At 49.7% G+C, this 19,744-nt stretch overlaps 1 protein-coding gene across 3 annotated transcripts in view; it reads left to right on the plus strand.

Moving 5' to 3' along the window:
- The window catches only part of MIGA2 (mitoguardin 2), a 37,905-nt gene extending 19,594 nt beyond the window's left edge, over positions 1-18,311 (plus strand). For all 3 annotated transcript variants that reach the window (XM_007527038.3, XM_060200339.1, XM_016189981.2), the window contains exons 7-16: positions 3,934-4,051; positions 5,832-5,932; positions 6,395-6,510; positions 8,123-8,195; positions 8,390-8,476; positions 13,223-13,321; positions 13,626-13,760; positions 15,870-15,923; positions 16,457-16,573; positions 16,727-18,311. In XM_007527038.3, the coding sequence (XP_007527100.1) occupies positions 3,934-4,051; positions 5,832-5,932; positions 6,395-6,510; positions 8,123-8,195; positions 8,390-8,476; positions 13,223-13,321; positions 13,626-13,760; positions 15,870-15,923; positions 16,457-16,573; positions 16,727-16,933 (1,107 nt within the window). In that variant the 3' untranslated portion in view covers positions 16,934-18,311. The remainder of the gene's footprint in view (positions 1-3,933; positions 4,052-5,831; positions 5,933-6,394; positions 6,511-8,122; positions 8,196-8,389; positions 8,477-13,222; positions 13,322-13,625; positions 13,761-15,869; positions 15,924-16,456; positions 16,574-16,726) is intronic.
- The last annotated feature ends 1,433 nt before the right edge of the window (positions 18,312-19,744 follow it).

Raw genomic sequence — 19,744 nt, forward strand, 5'->3', positions numbered from 1 at the left:
GTATGCTAATAGTCCCAAACCCCTGCTGGGGTCACCACAGCTCTGTCTTTCTCCCCTTCATAAATAAATCTTTAAAAAAATAAAACAATTGGGAGTCGGGCGGTAGCACAGCGGGTTAAGTGCCGGAGGTGCAAAGCACAAGGACCGGCGTAAGGATCCCGGTTCAAGACCCCAGCTTCCCACCTGCAGGACAGTCGCTTCACAGGTGGTGAAGCAGGTCTGCGGGTGTCTATCTTTCTCTCCCCCTCTCTGGCTTCCCCTCCTCTCCATTTCTCTCTGTTCTGTCCAACAACAACGACACCAATATCAATAAAATATCAAGGGCAACAAAAGGGAATAAATAAATATTAAAAAATAACAATTGCAGTTATAAATTCTCATAGCTAACAGTAAAATTTATATTAAAGATTTATGTATTTTTGAGGGGGAGAAGAAGGAGAGAGAATAGGAGCATCACTTTGGCACATGCAGTATTGGGGATTGTACTTAGAGCGTCATGCTTAAGGGTTTAATGTCTCATCTATTGTCAACTCTTGGGCTGTGAGCAGGCTTTTCTGTCCCTCTCTCCCTCCCTCCCTCCCTTTGTTTTTATTTATTCATTTATTTATAAAATGGAAACACTGAAAAGACCATAGGATAAGAGGGGTACAATTCCTACCATCAGAGCTCCATATCCCATCCTGTCCGCTGATAGCTTTCCTATTCTTTATCCCTCTGGGAGTATAGACCCAGGGTCATTATGGGTGCAGAAGGTGGAAGGTCTGGCTTCTGTAATTGCTTCCCCATTGACCATGGGCGTTGGCAGGTTGATCCATACTCTCAGCCTCCTCCCTCCCCCCTCATCTTTCTTTCACTAGAGTACTGCTCAACTCTGGTTTATGATGGTGCTGAGGATTGAACCTGGGAGGTCAGAGCCTCTGTGCTCTCTCCCCTCTAGAAGTAGCAGCTACTCTTGTTTTGGATGACAGATAAGGAAACTGAAGCTCAGAATGGGAAGTTTGCTTGCTTTAGGCCACAGAATTTGGAACTGCTGGTATCTAAGTCTGATCTCAGGTTGAGTCTAGAGCAGGGCTGTTCAGCAGGAGACCACTTATCTCATCTACAGTTTTCTGAGACAACATTAAGAAAGCAAAAGGCCACAGGTGAAGTTATTTTAATGATATATGGGTAGGAGATAGCTCACCTGATAAGAGTATTCACTTTACCTTGCATAAGGACCAGGGCTGGGGCCTCCAGCACCACTTGGGAACATCTGGCACTGGGGAAGCTTTATGATTTGTAGAGCAGTGCTGCTGTGTCTCTCCTCACTATCTGAATTTTGTTTTTAATATTTTAGTTTCTTACTTTTTAATAAGTGAGATACAAAGAGAGAAAGACCAGAGCACTGCTCAGCTCTGATTTATAGTAATGCTGGGGATTGAACCTGGGATCACAGAGCCTTAGGTTTGAAAATCTTTTTAACCTTGAGGCTGTTTCCCCAGCCCCTCACTATCTGAATTTTTTTTTTTTACTTTTTAAAAAAATATATTTATTTATTTATTTATTCCCTTTTGTTGCCCTTGCTGTTTTATTGTTGCCATTATTATTGTTGTTGTTACTTATGTCATTGTTGTTGGATAGGACAGAGAAAAATTGAGAGAGATGAGGAAGACAGAGGGGGGAGAGAAAGATAGACACCTGCAGACCTGCTTCACCGCCTGTGAAGTGACTCCCCTGCAGGTGGGGAGCCGGGGGCTTGAACTGGGGTCCTTACGCTCTGTCGTATGCTTTACATTGGTTTGTTCTAGCCCTCCCCCCGCCAAGAGAATTGGATCAGTCCTATTAATTTTGCGGGCCTGCTTGGCCCTGCCCCAAGGAACCCTGGGAGAGGGTTCCTGAGTTCGAGAGTGCGGGAGTTTCAGAGGGTTCCCGAGTACGAGAGTTCCTGAGGGCAGAGTTCCTGGGTTCCTGAGTTCCAGAGTAAGAGAGAGAGTGCTTGTGCCGCCGCAAAGAGACAGCAGAGTTCTGTTTGGTGATTAGTTTGTCTTAGTTTATGAATCGTTGTTCCTGAATAAAGAAATACAGCTTCCCTGCCCAGCCGTTGTCTCCGCGTCTCTGTTACCCCGCCGTGAAGCAAGCCAGGCCGGCAAGAGCCTACGAAAATTTAACAACAACGCTCTTCCTTGCACTTTGTGCCACCTGTGCTTAACTTGCTGAGCTACTGCCTGACTCCCACTATCTGAATTTTTAAAAATTATTTTACTATGAGAGAAGAACAGTAATATCACTGGCTCATGTGTTGCTGGGGTTCGAACTCAAAACTTCTTCATGTTTTTTTGTGTGGGGTTCATTTGTAAGATTTTATTTATCTGCTAATGAGAGAAAGATATAGGAGGATAGAGGAGGAGAGCCCGCAATCGTTCTGATACATGCACTGCCAGGAATCAAAGGTGAGTCCACCACTTTATCCACTGCACCACATCCCTGACCTGCTTTGAATTCCAAAGCCCTAGCCAACTCTTAGGAGATGGTCTATATTTTTAAAAATATGATTTATATTTTAAATAAATAGAGAAGTCACACTGGAAGGGAGAAATAGGGAGGGAGGGGAGAAGGGAGAGAGACTTGCAGCCCTGTTTTTCTGCTTGTGAAGCTTTCCCTCTACGGGTAGGGACCAGTGACTTGAACCCTGGTCCTTGTGCACTGTAATGTATGTGCTCAACCAGGAGTGCCACCACCCAGCTCCTTACCTGAACTTTTAAAAAATATAATTACTTATTAATGAGATCCCTCTCCTGGCACATGTAATGCTTGGAACTGAACTTGTAACCTCATGGTTGGGAATCTGATGCCTTATCTACTGCACCACCTCCTGGGCACTTTGCCTTTTTATTTGGCTGCGGCTTGTTGCTTACATGACTCTGTCACTCCTAGCAGTCTTCTTTCTTTCTTTTTAAAATTTTTTGTTATTTATCTATTTTCCCTTTTTGTTGCCCTTGTTTTTTATTGTTGTTGTAGTTATTATTATTGTTATTGATGTCATCGTTGTTAGATAGGACAGAGAGAAATGGAGAGAGGAGGGGAAGACAGGGTGAGAGAGAGACAGACACCTGCAGACCTGTTTCAACTGCTTGTGAAGTGACTCCCCTGAAGGTGGGGAGCCGGGGGCTCAAACCGGGATCCTTCCGCTGGTCCTTGTGCTTTGTGCCACCTGCGCTTAACCCACTGCACTACCGCCTGACTCCTTTATTTCTTTTTAAACATAGAGGATGGTGGGTGGGGGTAGATAACATAATGGTTATGCAAAGAGACTCTCATGCCTGAAGCTCAGGTTCAGTCCCCTGCACCACCATAAGTCAGAGCTGAGCAGTGCTCTGATAGAAAAGAAAGAAAGAAAGAAAGGAAGAAAGGAAGAAAGAAAAGAAAAAAGTAGAGGATGAGAGACAACAATAAGAAAGGAGGGACAAAGGGATGAGAGACCCAGTAGCACAGCTCCATCACTTGTGAAGCTCTCCCCTGGAGCTCCTCCATGTGGTGGCTTGGGGCTGGAACCTGGGTCCTTGTATATGGCAGTGTGTACACTCTACCTGAGGAGCCACTTCTTTGCCTTCTGAAACTTTTTTAAAGGAGAAAGGAATGAGTCCACTGGGAACTGGCAAACAAAGCCCTGGCAACAGTATTATTATAATTTATGTAATCTAGTAAATCTAAAGTCCACATGAGGAACCACCAGTCTATATAATGTTTTTGGCCATGTTAGAAATTGAGGTGTGCTCACACTTAGACACGTCTCAGTTGGAACTGGCACATCTTGCATCCTGTCCTCTCATTACTGGACCCCAGGCCTTCTCTCCTCTCTCTAGGGACTGCCCCCCCAGCATCTTTGGAGAGGGGAGGAATATTCCCATAGGGAGCTCAGTGGGCCTGGGTTGACAGTCATTGTTCTCCTGACAGCCAGAGTCACAGCGCAAAGAGTTTGCTGAGAAGTTGGAGTCTCTGCTGCATCGGGCCTACCACTTGCAGGAGGAGTTTGGGTCGACCTTCCCATCGGACAGTGTGCTGCTGGACCTTGGTGAGCTGCCTGGGGACTCAGGCTGTGGCATGGAGGTGGGTGGAGGGAGAGAACTAGGCATGCCGCCTCCTTTTTTTAAATTGCTACCAGGGTTATTCTTGGAGCTTGGTGCCAGCACTACAAATCCACCATTTCTGGTGGCCATTCCCCACCCCCCCCTTTAAACTTTATTTGATAAGACAGAAATTGAGAGAGAAAATAGGGAAAGAGAAAGGGAGACACCAGTAGCACTAATTTACTGCTTGTGAAGTTTCCTCTCTGCAGGTGGGGACTGGGGGTTTGAACCCAGGCCTTTATGCAAGGTATTGTGTTCACTCACTAGAGTGTGCCCAGTCCCCCAGGCATGTCTTTAGTGCATTGCAATCTGTTTTGCGCAGATGGGAAACTGAGGTCCCAGGAGGGTCAGGCATTTCCTGATATGTGTCAGGCAGAAGCACAGCTGCGCCTCGAGCCTAGGAGTCCCTGGCGAGCAAGTCTGCCCCCGGCCCCTTGGCAGCAGCCTTGGACTTGTGTGTCCACATCTGCCTGATGGCTAGACTGGGCCTGGGCTGAGGCCTCTCCTGTGGGCACTGAGGTTTGAGGGGACAGCTGATGTGGAGACTAGCCCATAGAGGTCCAAGGGCAAGAACACAGACCAGCCCTTGGAGATAGGGTCTGTGGTGGTGTAGGGGCATGACACGGAGGGGTGAAGTTACCTAGCCAACAGCTCGTGTTCTAGCGTCTACTGTAGGCTACCCCAGGCTTCATCCCCAATGGGGGGAACCTTGGAACTCTCAAAGCTGTGCTTCCTATCTCTACCAATGGGACAAAGGCCCAGTCTCTATGGCTTGGCCTGTCAGAGTCACCTTTCTCCCTCTGGCCTCTCCCTCTGTTGGCAGAGAAGGTTGGCAGGCCCTCAGGGCTGTGGCCTCTATATGATTTATTTAGACCTTTCCTGAGCTAAGTACCCTGAAGTTCATGCCCCTTCAGCCCTTGAGTGATGGGAGGTGGGAGCCCTGAGTACAGTGACTTGTAAACTAGCTCCCTGAAACCATTCATTATTAGCGGCTAAGTTGAAGTTTGTGTCTGATATTTTTTCCTCTTAACTAGTGTCTTGCACATGCATGATTTCTCTGCTCCAGGATAACCTTTTTTCTTTCCATTCAGACAGTGGAAGAGTAGGGGACAGGTGGTGGTGTACTTGGTAGAGTGCACATGTTACCATGAGGAAGGATCCAGGTTCAAACTTCCAGTCTCCATCTGCAGGGGGAACCTTCATGAGTAGTAGAGCAGGGCTGCAGGTGTCTCTTTGTCTCCCTATCTCCTCCTCCACTCTTACGAAAGTAATAATAATTTGTTAATGAAGGAGGGAGAGATACCACCGCACTGGACTGCCCCACCCCCAGCCTCCCATATGCCTTGGCATTCCCTTGTAGCATTAAAACTCAAACCTGGGCCACATGCATGGCATGAGCTATCTCTCAGACCCTCAGTGGCTACATTTCATCTTGTCAGAGAGGGGAGGCAACTTTCCAGGGAGTACAAAGCATGCAGACTCACCCTCTATGAGTCAGGCTGCCGGGGCCCACAGAGTAGCCATGCCCTCAGCAGCCTGGCTGCCTTGGGAGTCAGAGCAGGGAAGGTGCCATTCATGTGAGGCAGGTAGCCTAGTGTCTGTCTTCCTGCAGCAAATGGAAGCTTTATACAGATTTGTGGGCTCTGTGGACTCCACAGAACCCTGTGTGCAGAATGGGGTGGTAGTGTTGGTGGGGTCTCAACCAGCCCTGGCTTCCCTTCCCAGAGCGCACCCTCATGCTGCCCCTGACAGAGGGCTCACTGCACCTGCGAGCGGACGATGAGGACAGCCTGACCTCAGAGGATTCCTTCTTCTCTGCCACAGAGGTGATGTGAGGATCCCTGTGTGATCCCTGAGGGTGAACCCTGGGGCGTGGGAAAGGAATGGCATTTCCTTTCAAGGGAGCTAAATTGGCAGTGCCAAGGGTCGTGGGTTGGATGGGTAAGGGCAGATGTCCCGCCCCCGACAGCTCGGCCCACACTGGTCCCTATTCTCTGACTGCCTTGAGCCTGTATGGCAGGCCCAGCTGTCTGCTTGGGATGTGGGGGGACATAGGCGCGATAGATAGATGGATAGATTCTTCAGGAAGGATTCCTGGATACAGGAGCAAAGAGGGCCAAAGTTGGACTTGAACCCAGTCCTCCTGCCTCTTGGATCAGTGCTTGCCCTCTGACAGCCCTCCAAGATACTAGCCCCTATCGGGACCAGTGGGCAGGTGGCACCCTTCACCGGGAGGCTGCTGACACAGGTTACTATGTCCCCCTCCATCCCTCTCTGCCTGTCCCCAGCTCTTTGAGTCCCTGCAAGTAGGAGACTACCCGATCCCACTCTCCAGGCCTGCTGCTGCCTATGAGGAGGCCTTGCAGTTGGTTAAGGAGGGAAGGGTGCTGTGCCGGACACCCAGGTGAGCAGGGAAAGTGGGTAGGGGTCCAGGGAGGGTGGGTGAGTCCTGTCCCCCCTGAAGGAGATGTCCGGGTAGAACTCAGCTAGGGCAAGCTAGCCAAAGGTCATGGCAGAAGACAAGGCTCTTACCCTTGTACCCCAGCAATAATAAATATAACAACAGCAGCCAATACTTGTCCTCAGAGGGGGTCACACAGAAACACAGCGAACCCTGTTCAAGCCTAGCACCCAAACATAACCCCTTCCAGCAGAGTGAAGGAAATTGGGCTCTGGGGCCAAGCAGACCTGGATTTTCTCTGAGTTCTATGCCTTATAGTGTAGACGACTCACCCAGCTTCTCCTCCTCCTCCTCCTCCTTCTTTAATACTTATTTATTCCCTTTTATTGTTGTAGTTATTATTGTTGTTATTATTGATGTTGGATAGGACAGAGAGAAATGGACAGAGGGGGAGAGAAAATAGACACCTGCAGACCTGCTTCACCACCTGTGAAGCGACTCCCCTGCAGGTGGGGAGCCGGGGTCTCGAACTGGGATCCTTAAGTCAGTCCTTGTGCTTTGCGCCACCTGCCCTTAACCTGCTATGCCACCGCCTGACTTCCGCCAGCTTCTTTTGGCTTTGGTTTTCTCCTCCATCACCCATCCAGGACTCTTTTCCATTTTAATCTTTTTTTTTTTTTCATTTTTTTCTTTTTAATCTTCTGTCCAACCTGAACCACAGAACTTGGCATTTGTTTATGACTCCTATGTGCATGTGTGTCTGAGTGGTAGGTAGCACACAGAATTGGCATGTTTGTATCTCTTGGTTTGATCCTTGGTGCTTCATGTATAGAGTGGTGCTCCTGCTTCTCTTTCTCTCTCTCTCTCTTTCTCTCGTGAAACTCTGTCTCATATGAAATAAATAAAATATTATTTACTTTTTACCAAAGCATTGCTCAGCTCCAGCTTATGGTGGTGCTGGGTGTTGAATTTGGGACCTCTGAGCCTCTGGCATAAAAGTCTGTTTATGCTATCTGTCCACCCAATAAATAAAATATTTAAAAACTCATTTCTTCAGCAATAACAAAACTAAATTATTTATGGGCAGGGAGATAGCACAGTGTCTTCAGTTCTACGTTTGATCCGTAGCACCATTATAAGCCTTGGCTGAGTAGTGCTCTGGTAAACAAAAAGAAGGAAAAAGGAAAACAGTTTAATTTTCATGTCAATTTAATTCTCAGTCATTGAGAGTGACAAAAAGGCTGGTATCCTAGTGCCTTGGATGAAGGGTGGCCAGACCAGGGCCACCTCCAGCTGCCCTAGAAAGCCTGCTGACAGTGCACGGCTCCCTCTTGATACTCTCTGGGGGTGATTTGGCCCTTGCTGAATGGTGCCTAAAGGAAGCCGAGGTCAGCTCAGTGACCGCACCTGCCAGCTGCACCCAGTGCCATTGAGGCCACCAGGCATCCCTCAGAGAGTATCAGTCAGCCTCTGTTGAGGCTGACCGGGACAGGAAGGTGGGGATAGGGAGCAAACTCCTGCCCAGGGTCACACAGCCATTCTGACCCAGGCTCCTTCCTGATACCCCCGAGGGCCACTGCTGGGTGGGTGGTTGACTGTGAGTGCTTTTCCTCAGGACAGAGCTGCTGGGCTGCTACAGTGACCAGGACTTTCTAGCCAAGCTGCATTGTGTGCGGCAGGCCTTTGAGGTGGGTGTTGGTCCATCTCTTCTCCCCACCCCCCCCACCATGGGGAGGGAGGAACCCCAGGTTGGTGGTGGGGGCAGTCTGGCAGGTCTGCCTGTACAGATGGGTCACCTGCTTCACCCACTGCATTGTCCTCTCCAGGGTGTTGGGGGGGGGAAATGCCCACCCACAGATCACTCCCTTTCTTCGTTCCTTAGGGCCTTCTAGAAGACAAGAACAACCAGCTTTTCTTCGGGGATGTTGGCCGGCAGATGGTGACAGGCCTGATGACCAAGGCTGAGAAGGTAGCAGGGGCGGGGGTTCCTGTTCAGGCTCCCTTTCCCCCCCCCATACTTTAACTTTTATCTATATCTGTGTTTGTTTTGTTCTTTGTTTTTGTCTTTTTTTTTTTTTTAAAGAACTTCTTAATTTATTCATTAATAAGATAGGAAGAGAGAAAGAACCAGTCACTCTGGTACATGTGCTGCTGGGGATCGAACTCAGGACCTCATGCTTAAAAGTCCAATGCCTTATCCACTGCGCCACCTCCTGGACCACTGCTTTTGTCTTTTTATGCTAGGAATCAAACCTGGTGACTTATACATGTTGATAGAGAGAAATAGAAAAAAAAAGGAAAGGAAAAGAAAGGCAGGACAAGGGAGGAGAAGGGGAGGAGGAGGGAAGGGAAAGACCCCGTCTGAAATAAAGCGAGAGAGCTCTGACTTCATTCCTGGGGCTCTGGAGAAGCTAGCAGAGGGCTGAGCTTGCTTTTTTCCTCCTGTGTTGTTATTATTATCTTATTCATCTATGAGAGAGAGGAAGGAGGAGAAAGAACCAGAGTATCTCTCTGGCAGATGCAATGCCAACGATCAAACTCTCCATCTCATGCTTGAGGTCTTATCTACTCACCACCTCCTGGGTGATTGATTGATTGATTGATTTATCTATCTATCTATCTATTTAATTTATTTTTATCTCCTCCCCTTCTCCCCTTCCCCTCCCTTCTCCACAGTGCTAGAGATAAAATCCAGGGTCTCATGCATGCATATTACCACTAAGCCACTTCCCTAGTCTGATACAGAGAGAGAGAGGGAGAGAGAGAGACTGCTCCACCATCTGTTGAGTTCTCACTGCTTCCTTGTGGTGCCAGAAATCAGCCCAGAGCCTTGTACATGCAAGGCGGACACTGCCACTGGGCTACCTCCCAGGGATTCAGTGCTTTTTATTTCCGAAAATAGCAGAACAGAGTGTCAGAAAACTCATGTGAAACGTAAACCAGGTCTCCCTTAACCTCCACCTGCCAGACAGAGATACCGCCCAGTCTACAGGATGTCCCTCCGACTCAGTCCATAGTCTCTGACCTTTGCACACTGTTAGGTCATTTCCAGAGCTCAGTGTGTGCCCTCCAGCTTGGTCAGCTCTCTGTCCTTGTGGCAGGGTACACCCTGTCCTTCCCAAATCAGTGGATGTAGTGACTCTTATTGACTGTGGGCTGGCTTTAGTTTATCTGGTTCTCCAAGGGAGGGATCACAGGGTTGTGTCTGATGTTTTGCTGTCACAGGTACCATTACTAGGAGGTTTTCTGTGGGGCAAAACCCAGAGGTGGCAATACAGTCAGTCCTTTGTGGCTCAGGACCAGACATTTTGAGAAATGTACTGTTGGGTGATTATGCTGTGTGAGCATCATAAAGAAATTTCACAAGCCTGGATGGCATAGCTGCTGTACACTTAGGCTCTACGGCACAGCCTTTAGGGAACCCTGCACATGTGGTCTGTCATTGACTTACATTATTTATTTATTTATTTATTTTGTAGGTTTTTTTTTTTTTTCTTCCTTTATTTAAGAAAGGATTAATTAACAAAACCATAAGGTAGGAGGGATACAACTCCACACAATTCCCACCACCCAATCTCTATATCCCACCCCCTCCCCTGATAGCTTTCCCATTCTCTATCCCTCTGGGAGCATGGACCCAGGGCCATTGTGGGTGGTAGAAGGTAAAAGGTCTGGCTTCTGTAATTGCTTCCCCGCTGAACATGGGCGTTGACTGGTCAGTCCATACTCCCAGTCTGCCTCTCTCTTTCCCTAGTAGGGTGGGTCTCTGGGGAAGTGGAGCTCCAGGACACATTGGTTGGGTCTTCAGTCCAGGGAAGCCTGGCCGGCATCCTGATGACATCTGGAACCTGGTGACTGAAAAGAGAGTTAACATACAAAGCCAAACAAATTGTTGAGCAATCATGGACCCAAAACTTGGAATAGTGGAGAGGAAGTGTTAGGGGGATACTCACTGCATACTCTAGTGTACTTCTGCTTTCAGGTATATATTTTGCAGTAGTTTATGGATATATGTGAATATATGCTCTCTCTCACAGAACCTGGTCTATATCTAGGTTTTGGGACTTTGTTAGGAAGTGAACCACCTGGGATGGAATTAGAGTATACTATGAAAGGAAAGGTCTCACCCGAGTAATGAAGCTGAAGGGTTGTCATTCCACATGTGAAGTCTCTGGACACAGTCTGAAGTGAAGCATGTTGAGGTGGCAATCGTTGTGTTGGACTTACATTATTTTAGTTGTCATCATCTTCATCATTGGCACGGTTTTTTCTGGGGCTTCATGTCTGCAGGATTCCACTTCTCCTGGCAGTTCTTGGGTGAGGAAGGGAGAGAGGGAGAGAGAGAGGGAGAAGGAGAGGGAGAGAGAGAGAGATTTGGAAGGAAAAGTCAGCAAAGCATCACTTTCCCACTTGTGAAGCTGCTTCTTTGCATGGTACTTTCATGTGGTAGCCAAGGCTTCAAACACATGTCCTCATACATGGTAAAGAGGGCTGCCAGATGAGCTATCTATCTCCTAGCCCTAACCTACCTACATTAGAAAAAACAAAAGCAAACAAACAAAAAACCCAGTTTATTTATTTATAAATGAGAAAGGGAAGAAGAAAGGAAACAGAATCAGAACTTTTTTTTTTTAGAACTAAAACATTACTCCGTAATATGCCATGTTGGGGATCAAACTTGCCTTATTTTATTTATTTATTTTCACAAGAGCACTGCTCAACTGTGGCTTATGGTAGTCCCGGAGATTGAACCTGGGAGCTCAGATATGAAAGCCACTCACATACCCATTGTGCTATCTCCCCATCCCTTTTTTTTTCCTTTTTAGATAGAATGTGCAAGACAGAGAGGAGACACCACAGCACTGCTTCACTTCTCCCCTGCTCCCCTTTGCATGGTGGTCCCATGTGGTGACTGGGGCCTTGAACTTGAGTCTTTGAGGATGGTAAACTGTGCACTCTAGGGAGTCAGGCGGTAGCGCAGCGGGTTAAGTGCAGGTGGCGCAAAGCGCAAGGACCAGCGTAAGGATCCTGGTTTGAGCCCCCGGCTCCTCACCTGCAGGGGAGTCACTTCACAGGCAGTGAAACAGGTCTGCAGGTGTCTATCTTTCTCTCCTCCTCTCTGTCTCCCCCTCCTCTCTCCATTTCTCTCTGTCCTATCTAACAACAATGACATCAATAATAACCACAATAATAACTACAACAGCAATAAAAAGACAACAAGGGCAACAAAAGGGAAAATAAATAAAATTTAAAAAAAAAAAAAGGGAAAAAAGTGCACTCTACTGGGTGAGCTACGTCCCAGGTCCCATTGACCTACATGTGAAGTGACACTTGTCTACACTATGTCCTGGGAAAGGATGTTTAAAAAGCTGACAGGTCATATAAGTTTATCCACTGAAATGTCTTAAGAGTATTTAGGTGTCTGCCAGTAGTGTGCCTCCTTAGCTTGTTCCCCCCCAAAGCACTGCTCAGCTCTGACTAATGGTGGTGCTGGGGATTGGATCTGGGATCTTAGACCCACAGGGATGAGAGTCTGGTTGCATAGCCATTATGCTCTCTCCCCAACCCTCTCCTTAGATCTTGGCCACTGTTGCGTAATAGTGATTGTTTAGTATCCTTTGTGGAGCCAGACTTTTTGCCTGGGTGATTTCGTTGCTCCCTTGCCAATTTTCTCATTTAGAGAGAGAGAAAAGCAGATACACCACAAAGCTGGAGCTTTTCCTGTTGTTAAAATTCGGGACGGCTCTAGCCGGCTGAGTTGTCTTCGCGGTGGTGAACAGAGACGCGGAGACATATGGCTGGGCAGGGAAGCTGTATTTCTTTATTCAGGAACAACGATTCATAAACTAAGACAAACTAATCACCAAACAGAACTCCGCTGTCTCTTTGCGGCGGCGCATCCTGGTGCTGTGGTACTCTTGTGTGGTGCCAGGCCTTGAATCTGGACTGTGGACATGGCAAGGCACACACCCTAGCTGGTGCACTCTCTCTCCAGCCCCTTAAAAAAATTGGGGGGAGGGGGTGTTGTTAGGGCCTCACATATGCATGTGCAACTGGACTGCTCTCGGATGACATTTTTTTTCTCCAGAGAGAATAAGCAAGCTATCCTTTTCTTTTAATTTTATCTATTTATTATTGGATATAGACAGAGAAACTGAGAGGGGAGGGGAAGAAAGAGAGTGAGAAAGACAGAGAGACACCTTCAGCACTGCTTCACTACTTGTGAAGCTTTCCCCCTGCAGGTGGGGACTAGGGGTTTGAACCAGGGTCCTTGTGTACTGTAACATAAGCACTTAACCAGGTGCAAACTGTTGTATGCTCACAGCCCCAGAGAGTAAAGAAGGCATCGAGCATGCCGCTAGCTGAGCACTAGCAGCTAATGGCTCATACACTATTCATCACTCTGCTCCAGGCCCCCGGGCTGCTTGTATTACATGCACGCACGCATGTACGTGCTCCTGAGTCAGCCAAGAAACTGCTGGATGCCTCTCTCTTGACTCTTCCTGACATGCCCAGGTCTCTGCAGAGGCGTTTTGTGGTGATGGTGGGGGTGGGGTGGGACAACACACACTTCCTGCCTCGTTTTTTCCTGCTGCTCAGGGACAGCCTCTGGCTCTTCACATGCCCCCACCCATGGACCAGCCTGCACTGGTGGATCTCGTCTACATGGGCCTTGGGGCCTCTCAAGACCAAACAGCTTGTCTTCTCTCTCCAGAGCCCCAAAGGCTTCTTGGAAAGCTATGAGGAGATGCTGAGCTATGCCTTGCGGCCCGAGACCTGGGCCACCACCCGGCTGGAGCTAGAGGGCCGAGGGGTAAGTGGGTCTGTACTGCACCACTGTCTCTGGGGGCCCTGCAGTTGAGATCTCTGAGCAGGGCTGGGGTTTCTGTGCCAGGCTCCCCTTTGATTCAGAGGGTCTGAGATGACTTCCTTGCTGCCACACACACACACCCGGTCCCTACCCTGTCCCAAACCCAGGCTGAGAGAGAAGCAGCCCCAGCTGCTACCTGCTGTGGGGCAGAGATGTGTCCATCTAGACTCCCAGATCCCCTCCCTACTCTGGCCTCAGCCTCCCTGTCTGGGGAGTGGCCCTGCAGCCCAGCCCCTGTCCCCCACAGGTGGTGTGCATGAGCTTCTTTGACATCGTGCTGGACTTCATCCTCATGGACGCCTTTGAGGACCTGGAGAATCCACCCTCCTCAGTACTTGCTGTCCTGAGAAACCGCTGGCTGTCAGACAGCTTCAAGGAGACGGTGGGTAGCTGCCTACACTCGCACTCAGATGCACACACTCTCACATCCACATAGATGCACACACATCGGGGGAGGCTGGCAGGACCATGGCTTTTGGCAGCAAAGGCAGCAGTCAGGCTACCCACCTGTCAGCCCCAGCCACTTTCACTGGACAGGTACCCCTCCTCTCTCAGACTTCGGGCTGCGGGCCTGAGCAGACTTAGCCTCTGCCCAGTAATCCTCCCAGGGGCCCCTGCATTTCTCCTCTGTACCTGTTAGAACCAGCATGCCCAGAATATTCCTTCTGTGCTAAAATTTCACTTAACTAACTCTACTTCCAGCTGGCAATAACCCTGCCTGTGTGTGTGTGTGGGGGGGGGGGGGGCTGGGTGGTAGCGCAGCAGGTTAAGCGCACGTGGCGCAAAACACAAGGATCAGCGTGAGGATCCCGGTTCAAGCCCCCGGCTCCCCACTTGCAAGGGAGTTGCTTCACAAGTGGTGAAGCAGGTCTGCAGGTGTCTATCTTTCTCTCCCCCTCTCTTGTCTTCCCCTCCTCTCTCCATTTCTCTCTGGCCTATCTAACAACAATGACATCAATAACAATAACAACAATAATAACTATAACACCAGTAAAAAAAGAAAACCAACAAGGGCAACAAAAGGGAAAATAAATAAATATTAAAATATATATATTTTTTAAATGTAGAGGGAGAAAAAAGACCAGCAGTTGAGCCCAAACCCCTGCAGGGTAGGAGGACTCCTTGTAACCAAATAGACCGGGGGTGGGGGTGGGGGTGGTGGCAGCTTTGGAGAGAGACCCAGATAGTTTTTCACTTGCTATCAGGGGTATTGCCAGGGCTCCATGCCTGCACACTCCACTCATCCTGACAGACTCTCCCTCCTTTAAAAATATATATATTATATGTTAGAGACAAATTGGGAGGGGAGAGAAAAGAGACATACCTGCTTCAATTGAGGTAGCTCAAGACTGAGGGACTTGAACCTAGATTCGCACAGCATGGCAGTGTGTGGCCGGCTCTGTGGGGTGTGCTGGCGCTGAACCTAGATTCGCACAGCATGGCAGTGTGTGGCCGGCTCTGTGGGGTGTGCTGGCGCTCAGCTGCCCCCAGCTTTTTTTTTTTTTTTTAAGATAAAGATGAGAGACTGAGACATAGGAAGAGAGACACAAGAAGACACCACAGCCTTGATCATTGCTCATGACCCTTCTCCTGTGTGGTGGGCTCTTGTGGCTGGGGCTCATGTGGCCCACCCAGGTCCCAGCGCACGGTGAAGCGTATGCTTTACCAGATGAGCTACCTCCTGGCCCTGGGTACAGCCATTTTCAAAGGCAGTAGTTGTGAACCCCCAGAACCACTCTACGAGGAGGAGAGTAGAACCTTTTTGTGGGAGTTGGACGGTAGTGCAGTGGGTTAAGTGCATGCAGTGCCAAGCGCAATGACAGGCATAAGGATCCCGGTCTGAGCCCCTGGCTCCCCACCTGCAGGGGAATCACTTCACAGGCGGCGAAGCAGGTCTGCAGGTGTCTGTCTTTCTCTCCCCTTCTCTGTCTTCCCTTCCTCTCTCCATTTCTCTCTGTCCTATCTAACAATAACATCAATAACAACAATAATAACTACAACAACAATAAAAAACAAACAAGGGCAACAAAAGGGAAAATAAATAAGTATTAAAAATTAAAAAAAAAAAAAACCTTTTTATACAGCAGGTCACTGAGGCCTAGAGAAGTTCAGGAGCTTGCACACGTGCTTGCAGTGGCCAAGGTTAGAGTCCGGATGTCCATTTCTGTGTCAGGGCCAGTGAAATAGCTCACTTGGAAAGCATGCTGCTTTGCCATTGTACAAACTCAGGCTCAAGCCCAGCCAGACCCCATTGAAGGGAGTATCCTTGCTGTGGTCTCTTTCAGTCACTCTGCCTCCCTGCCTTCTCTGTCTCTATCTAAAACAAACAACAGATTTTGTGCATCCTAATTTCCCCCTTGAGAGGAAAGCACAGAACTCAGGCACCACTGTCCATCTTCCTCCTGAAAGGGACTGAGTAAGGGCGAGAGAGGAGCCGTGGTCTGGCCCATTATTCTGACGCTCTGGTGGGCCCGCCTCCCTTTCCATTTAGGCCCTGGCCACTGCGTGCTGGTCGGTGCTGAAAGCCAAGAGGAGACTGCTGATGGTGAGTGGCCTGGTGGAATGCTTGGGGCTGGCACCCAGCTCAGCTGACACTCTGTCTTGTACAGACAGTGCAGCAAGAGGAGGAGTCGGCAGGCTGTGGTCAGCCCCCCGAAGCCCTGCTGCTACTTTGGGCGTCTGTCACAGCGGAACTACTGCCCTGCCTTCTCCCTTGACCAGCAGTGTGTCTCAAGACTTCATCTCCTCCAGCTGGCCTGGGGAGGTGTCAGAAGCAGGAAAGAGTATCCTTGGAGGGAAGATGGGCACACAGTGGAGTGGCTCGCTGTAGGCATCTGGGTGCGAGCAGGCAGAGAAGCCCTTCACCCACTAGGTCCTCGTTATCTGCCTTGCCAGGCAGGCCTGGCACTGGGGGCTGTAAGTGCTGTCCCCCCAGCCGGCCTCTGCATGAAGCTGATACCAGCTGCCATCATGTGCCTCAGGCACTTCTGTGCTGCAGAGCAGGCTCTTTCTGTGACCTCAGGGCCAGGTTGTCTCCGCTCCTCAGGCCCCAGCTCTCAACCTTGCCACCCTTCATAGGTGCCTGACGGCTTCATCTCCCATTTCTACTCCGTATCGGAGCATGTCAGCCCTGTCCTAGCCTTCGGCTTCCTCGGACCCAAGCCCCAGCTTGCTGAAGTTTGTGCTTTCTTCAAGGTGAGTGGAAGTTAGGGAAGAAGGGGGTGGCTCTGCTGCTGTGGGCCAGGGCCTCACAGAAAGAAGAGGTTTCCAGAGTCAGGGGCCTTGGGTGGGGTCTGAGGCCACCCCTGGTTGGCCGAGGGGGAGCTGACATGGGCACTGTCCCCCCAGCACCAGATCGTGCAGTACCTGAGGGACATGTTCGACCTGGACAATGTGCGCTACACGTCCGTGCCAGCCCTGGCGGAGGACATCCTGCAGCTGTCCCGGCGCCGCAGCGAGATCCTGCTCGGCTACCTGGGCGCACCGCCGGCCAGCACTGTGGGCCTGAATGGGGTGCTCCCCTGTGAGAATGGACCTCCGGAGGAACTGCAGTAGTGGGGAGGGGGCACAGGTTTGGGGAGGGGCAGTTGCCCGGCTCTTGCCTGTGTGCCTCTCCTCTCTGTTGGCATTGAAGGGTCTGCGCCTTGGTGATTTAAGGGTGGTCAGTCCTGACCCTGCCTTCCTTTCCATCATTAGGGGCCTGTGGCATAAGCGAGATGGAGGCCCCCAGGGGCATCAAGAGGCTGGACCAGTGGCCATTGGGGACTGAGGGAGAGGAGGGTGGGAGAGAGAGAAGAGGAAGAGAGGAAGGTTTGGTGAAGATCACTGAGACCTGTAACTGGAAGAACCTGTACTGGCTGGTTTCAGAATCTGGGCATCTGGCTGCCATTGCCCACGGCCTCTTCACCTGCCACCACCCTAGAGAGATTAGATTACAGCTTCGCGTGGGAGGGTGGGGGCATGGCGGTGGCCTAACCAAAGGTGGGACAGAGGGAAGCCTGCTTTCCTGTGGGCAGGAACTGGGCCTGTGACAAATCTGTGTCCCAAGCCAGGACACTGTCCTCTGACATTCTCTCACCCTGCCAAAGACTGTCATTTCCCTTCCAAGCCCCTTGTCCCCACCCACCTCCCTCTTGGAGCTGGAGCTCTTAGGGAGTGGGGGTGTTGTGAGCTGCAGAATCTGGCTAGAGGTTGCTTCTTCTGGGAGTTACTCATGCTGCCATCAGCGGACTCAGGAATGAAGGAGCACAGGGACCACGCAGGACAGGGGCCAGTGAAAAGAGGTAGCACAGAGGAAGCTGAGCTTTGCCTTCAGCTCCATGTGGACAGATACTGTGGGCTGCTCGGCACTGAGCCCATTCCCCACCACACTAGCCCTGCAGAGGGCCACCCAGCATTTGTTTCCACGTCACTGGGCATTCTGTGACTCTGAGAGTGGGGTGTTTTATTTATTGCCTTAACACTATTATTTTGAGGTTCTGTCCCTTCCCAGGTTGAGAGGCCTACAGGAGAATAGAGTCCCCCTGGTTCTCCTTGGGGTGCAGGCTCCTCAGCCTTGGATCCCTCTTCCTTGAATGGCAGAAGGGATCCTGAGAGAATGAGGGAACACCACCTCCTAGACTAGAGGACCCCTTGCACTAACATGGTTTTCGTTCCAAGCACACCTCTGGGATGTGGCCCCACACACACTCACAGCCCCCCACCCACATTCCTGTTTGTCTGCACTTAACCTACGTTGTGAATGTAACCCTGGGCTGGGGTCCAGGATGCAGTTTGCTCCCAGAGCACTCAGACGTGGTGTTTCTGTTTTGTTTACATGTCCATGCACTGCCTCTGTCATTTGATTTGTCGCCGCTTCCACCTTTTGTACGGTAGAGTGTGTACCCATCAACTATGAGTCAATAAAAGGTTGGAATGATGCCCGTCACACACATTGCTGTGCTTTTGGGTCTCTTTGTGGCCAGGGGCTTCCTGGGGACTGGCTCTTTGAAGTGTGGTTGATGGCAGACAAAGGTTGAGAGTGGCCCATTATGGGGCCTCTTAGCAGCCTTGCAGGGAGGACCCTGGGGGTGGGGTGCAGGGAAAGGGCACTGACATAGGCAGGTGGCCTAGATGTATATCTAGCAGCCACATGTATCAAATGGGGTCATTAGATCAGGCCAGGCACATTCTGAACTGAGAGCCAGGGTGAGGGATGCAGCTAGGCCCAGCCAGTCAAATCTGAAGATGTTTTCAGGGGCAGAGAGTGGGCTGTAAAGCAGTGGGCTTTACAGTCTCTGTAAAGCCACTGCTTCACTCTGCAGAAGCCCAGGAAAAGGAACCACTCCTTGTTAAGCCACATCTGAAGCTCAGTCAGCTGCCAAGAATGTCTGATGCACAAAGTCTCCAGTGGTGAAGACGGGACAGAAATGGGGGACAGGAGGCAGGGGGCAGGCAAGAGAAGCAGGAGACAAAGGCAAAGGGGCAGGGGACAGGGACAAGTGGTAAGGAACAGGGGATAAGATGCAGGGAGCAAGGGACAGGAGACAGAGAGCAGGGGGCAAGGGCCAAGGGCAAGGGGCAGAGGACAGGGAGCAGGGGGACAGAGGTGGGGATAAGGGACAGAAGGCAGGGGAGGTAGAGTGCATGCTTGGCAAACCTGAGTCCCCACATTCCACCCACAGCACTATACCTGGCCATATGGTCTAGCTCACTAAAATATTTTTTTTTTAAATTGTTAATATGGGTGAAGATAGTGTTTCGCAGAAACTTATCATGGGAAGATTAGAAATTGTACCCATGTGTCAGCAACTGTCCTATAAACCACTAGCCCCCCAGTAAAATGGTTAAAAAAAGTGATTTTTAGCTGCCTGCTATATTTGCCTGGTTTTTTAAAAATTAGAATTAAAAGTGTTTATTGAAGTAAGCTTCACTTTGAAGAACTTCGGATGTAAAGGAAAATTGAAATGAAAACCATATGTAGAATAGCTATCAGATCCATAAATTAGGGGCCAAGGAGTAGCATAACTGGTGACTGCACATGTTACCACGAGAAGAATCTGGGTTCAAGCCCCTGCTCTCCACCTGCAGGGAGAAATCTTCACAACAGGAATAGCGTTGCTATGTGTGTGTCTCTTCCCCTCACTATTTCCCTTTAACTTCTTTAGAAAAAAATTTATTTATTTGTGATATATAGAGACCAGAGCACTGCTCAGCTCTGGCTTATGGTGGTGCTGGGGATTGAACCTGGGACCTCAGGGCCTCATGTATAAAAGTGTTTTGTGTAACTATTATGCTGTCTTCCCAGCCCTTTCCCCTTTCCCTCTTGGTTTCTCTTTTGTCACAATTCAATGAAAATAAATAAATAAATTTTTGATTCACACTTTA

This window comes from Erinaceus europaeus, chromosome 10 (genome assembly GCF_950295315.1).
Source record: "Erinaceus europaeus chromosome 10, mEriEur2.1, whole genome shotgun sequence".
Taxonomy (NCBI): Eukaryota; Metazoa; Chordata; class Mammalia; order Eulipotyphla; family Erinaceidae; genus Erinaceus; species Erinaceus europaeus.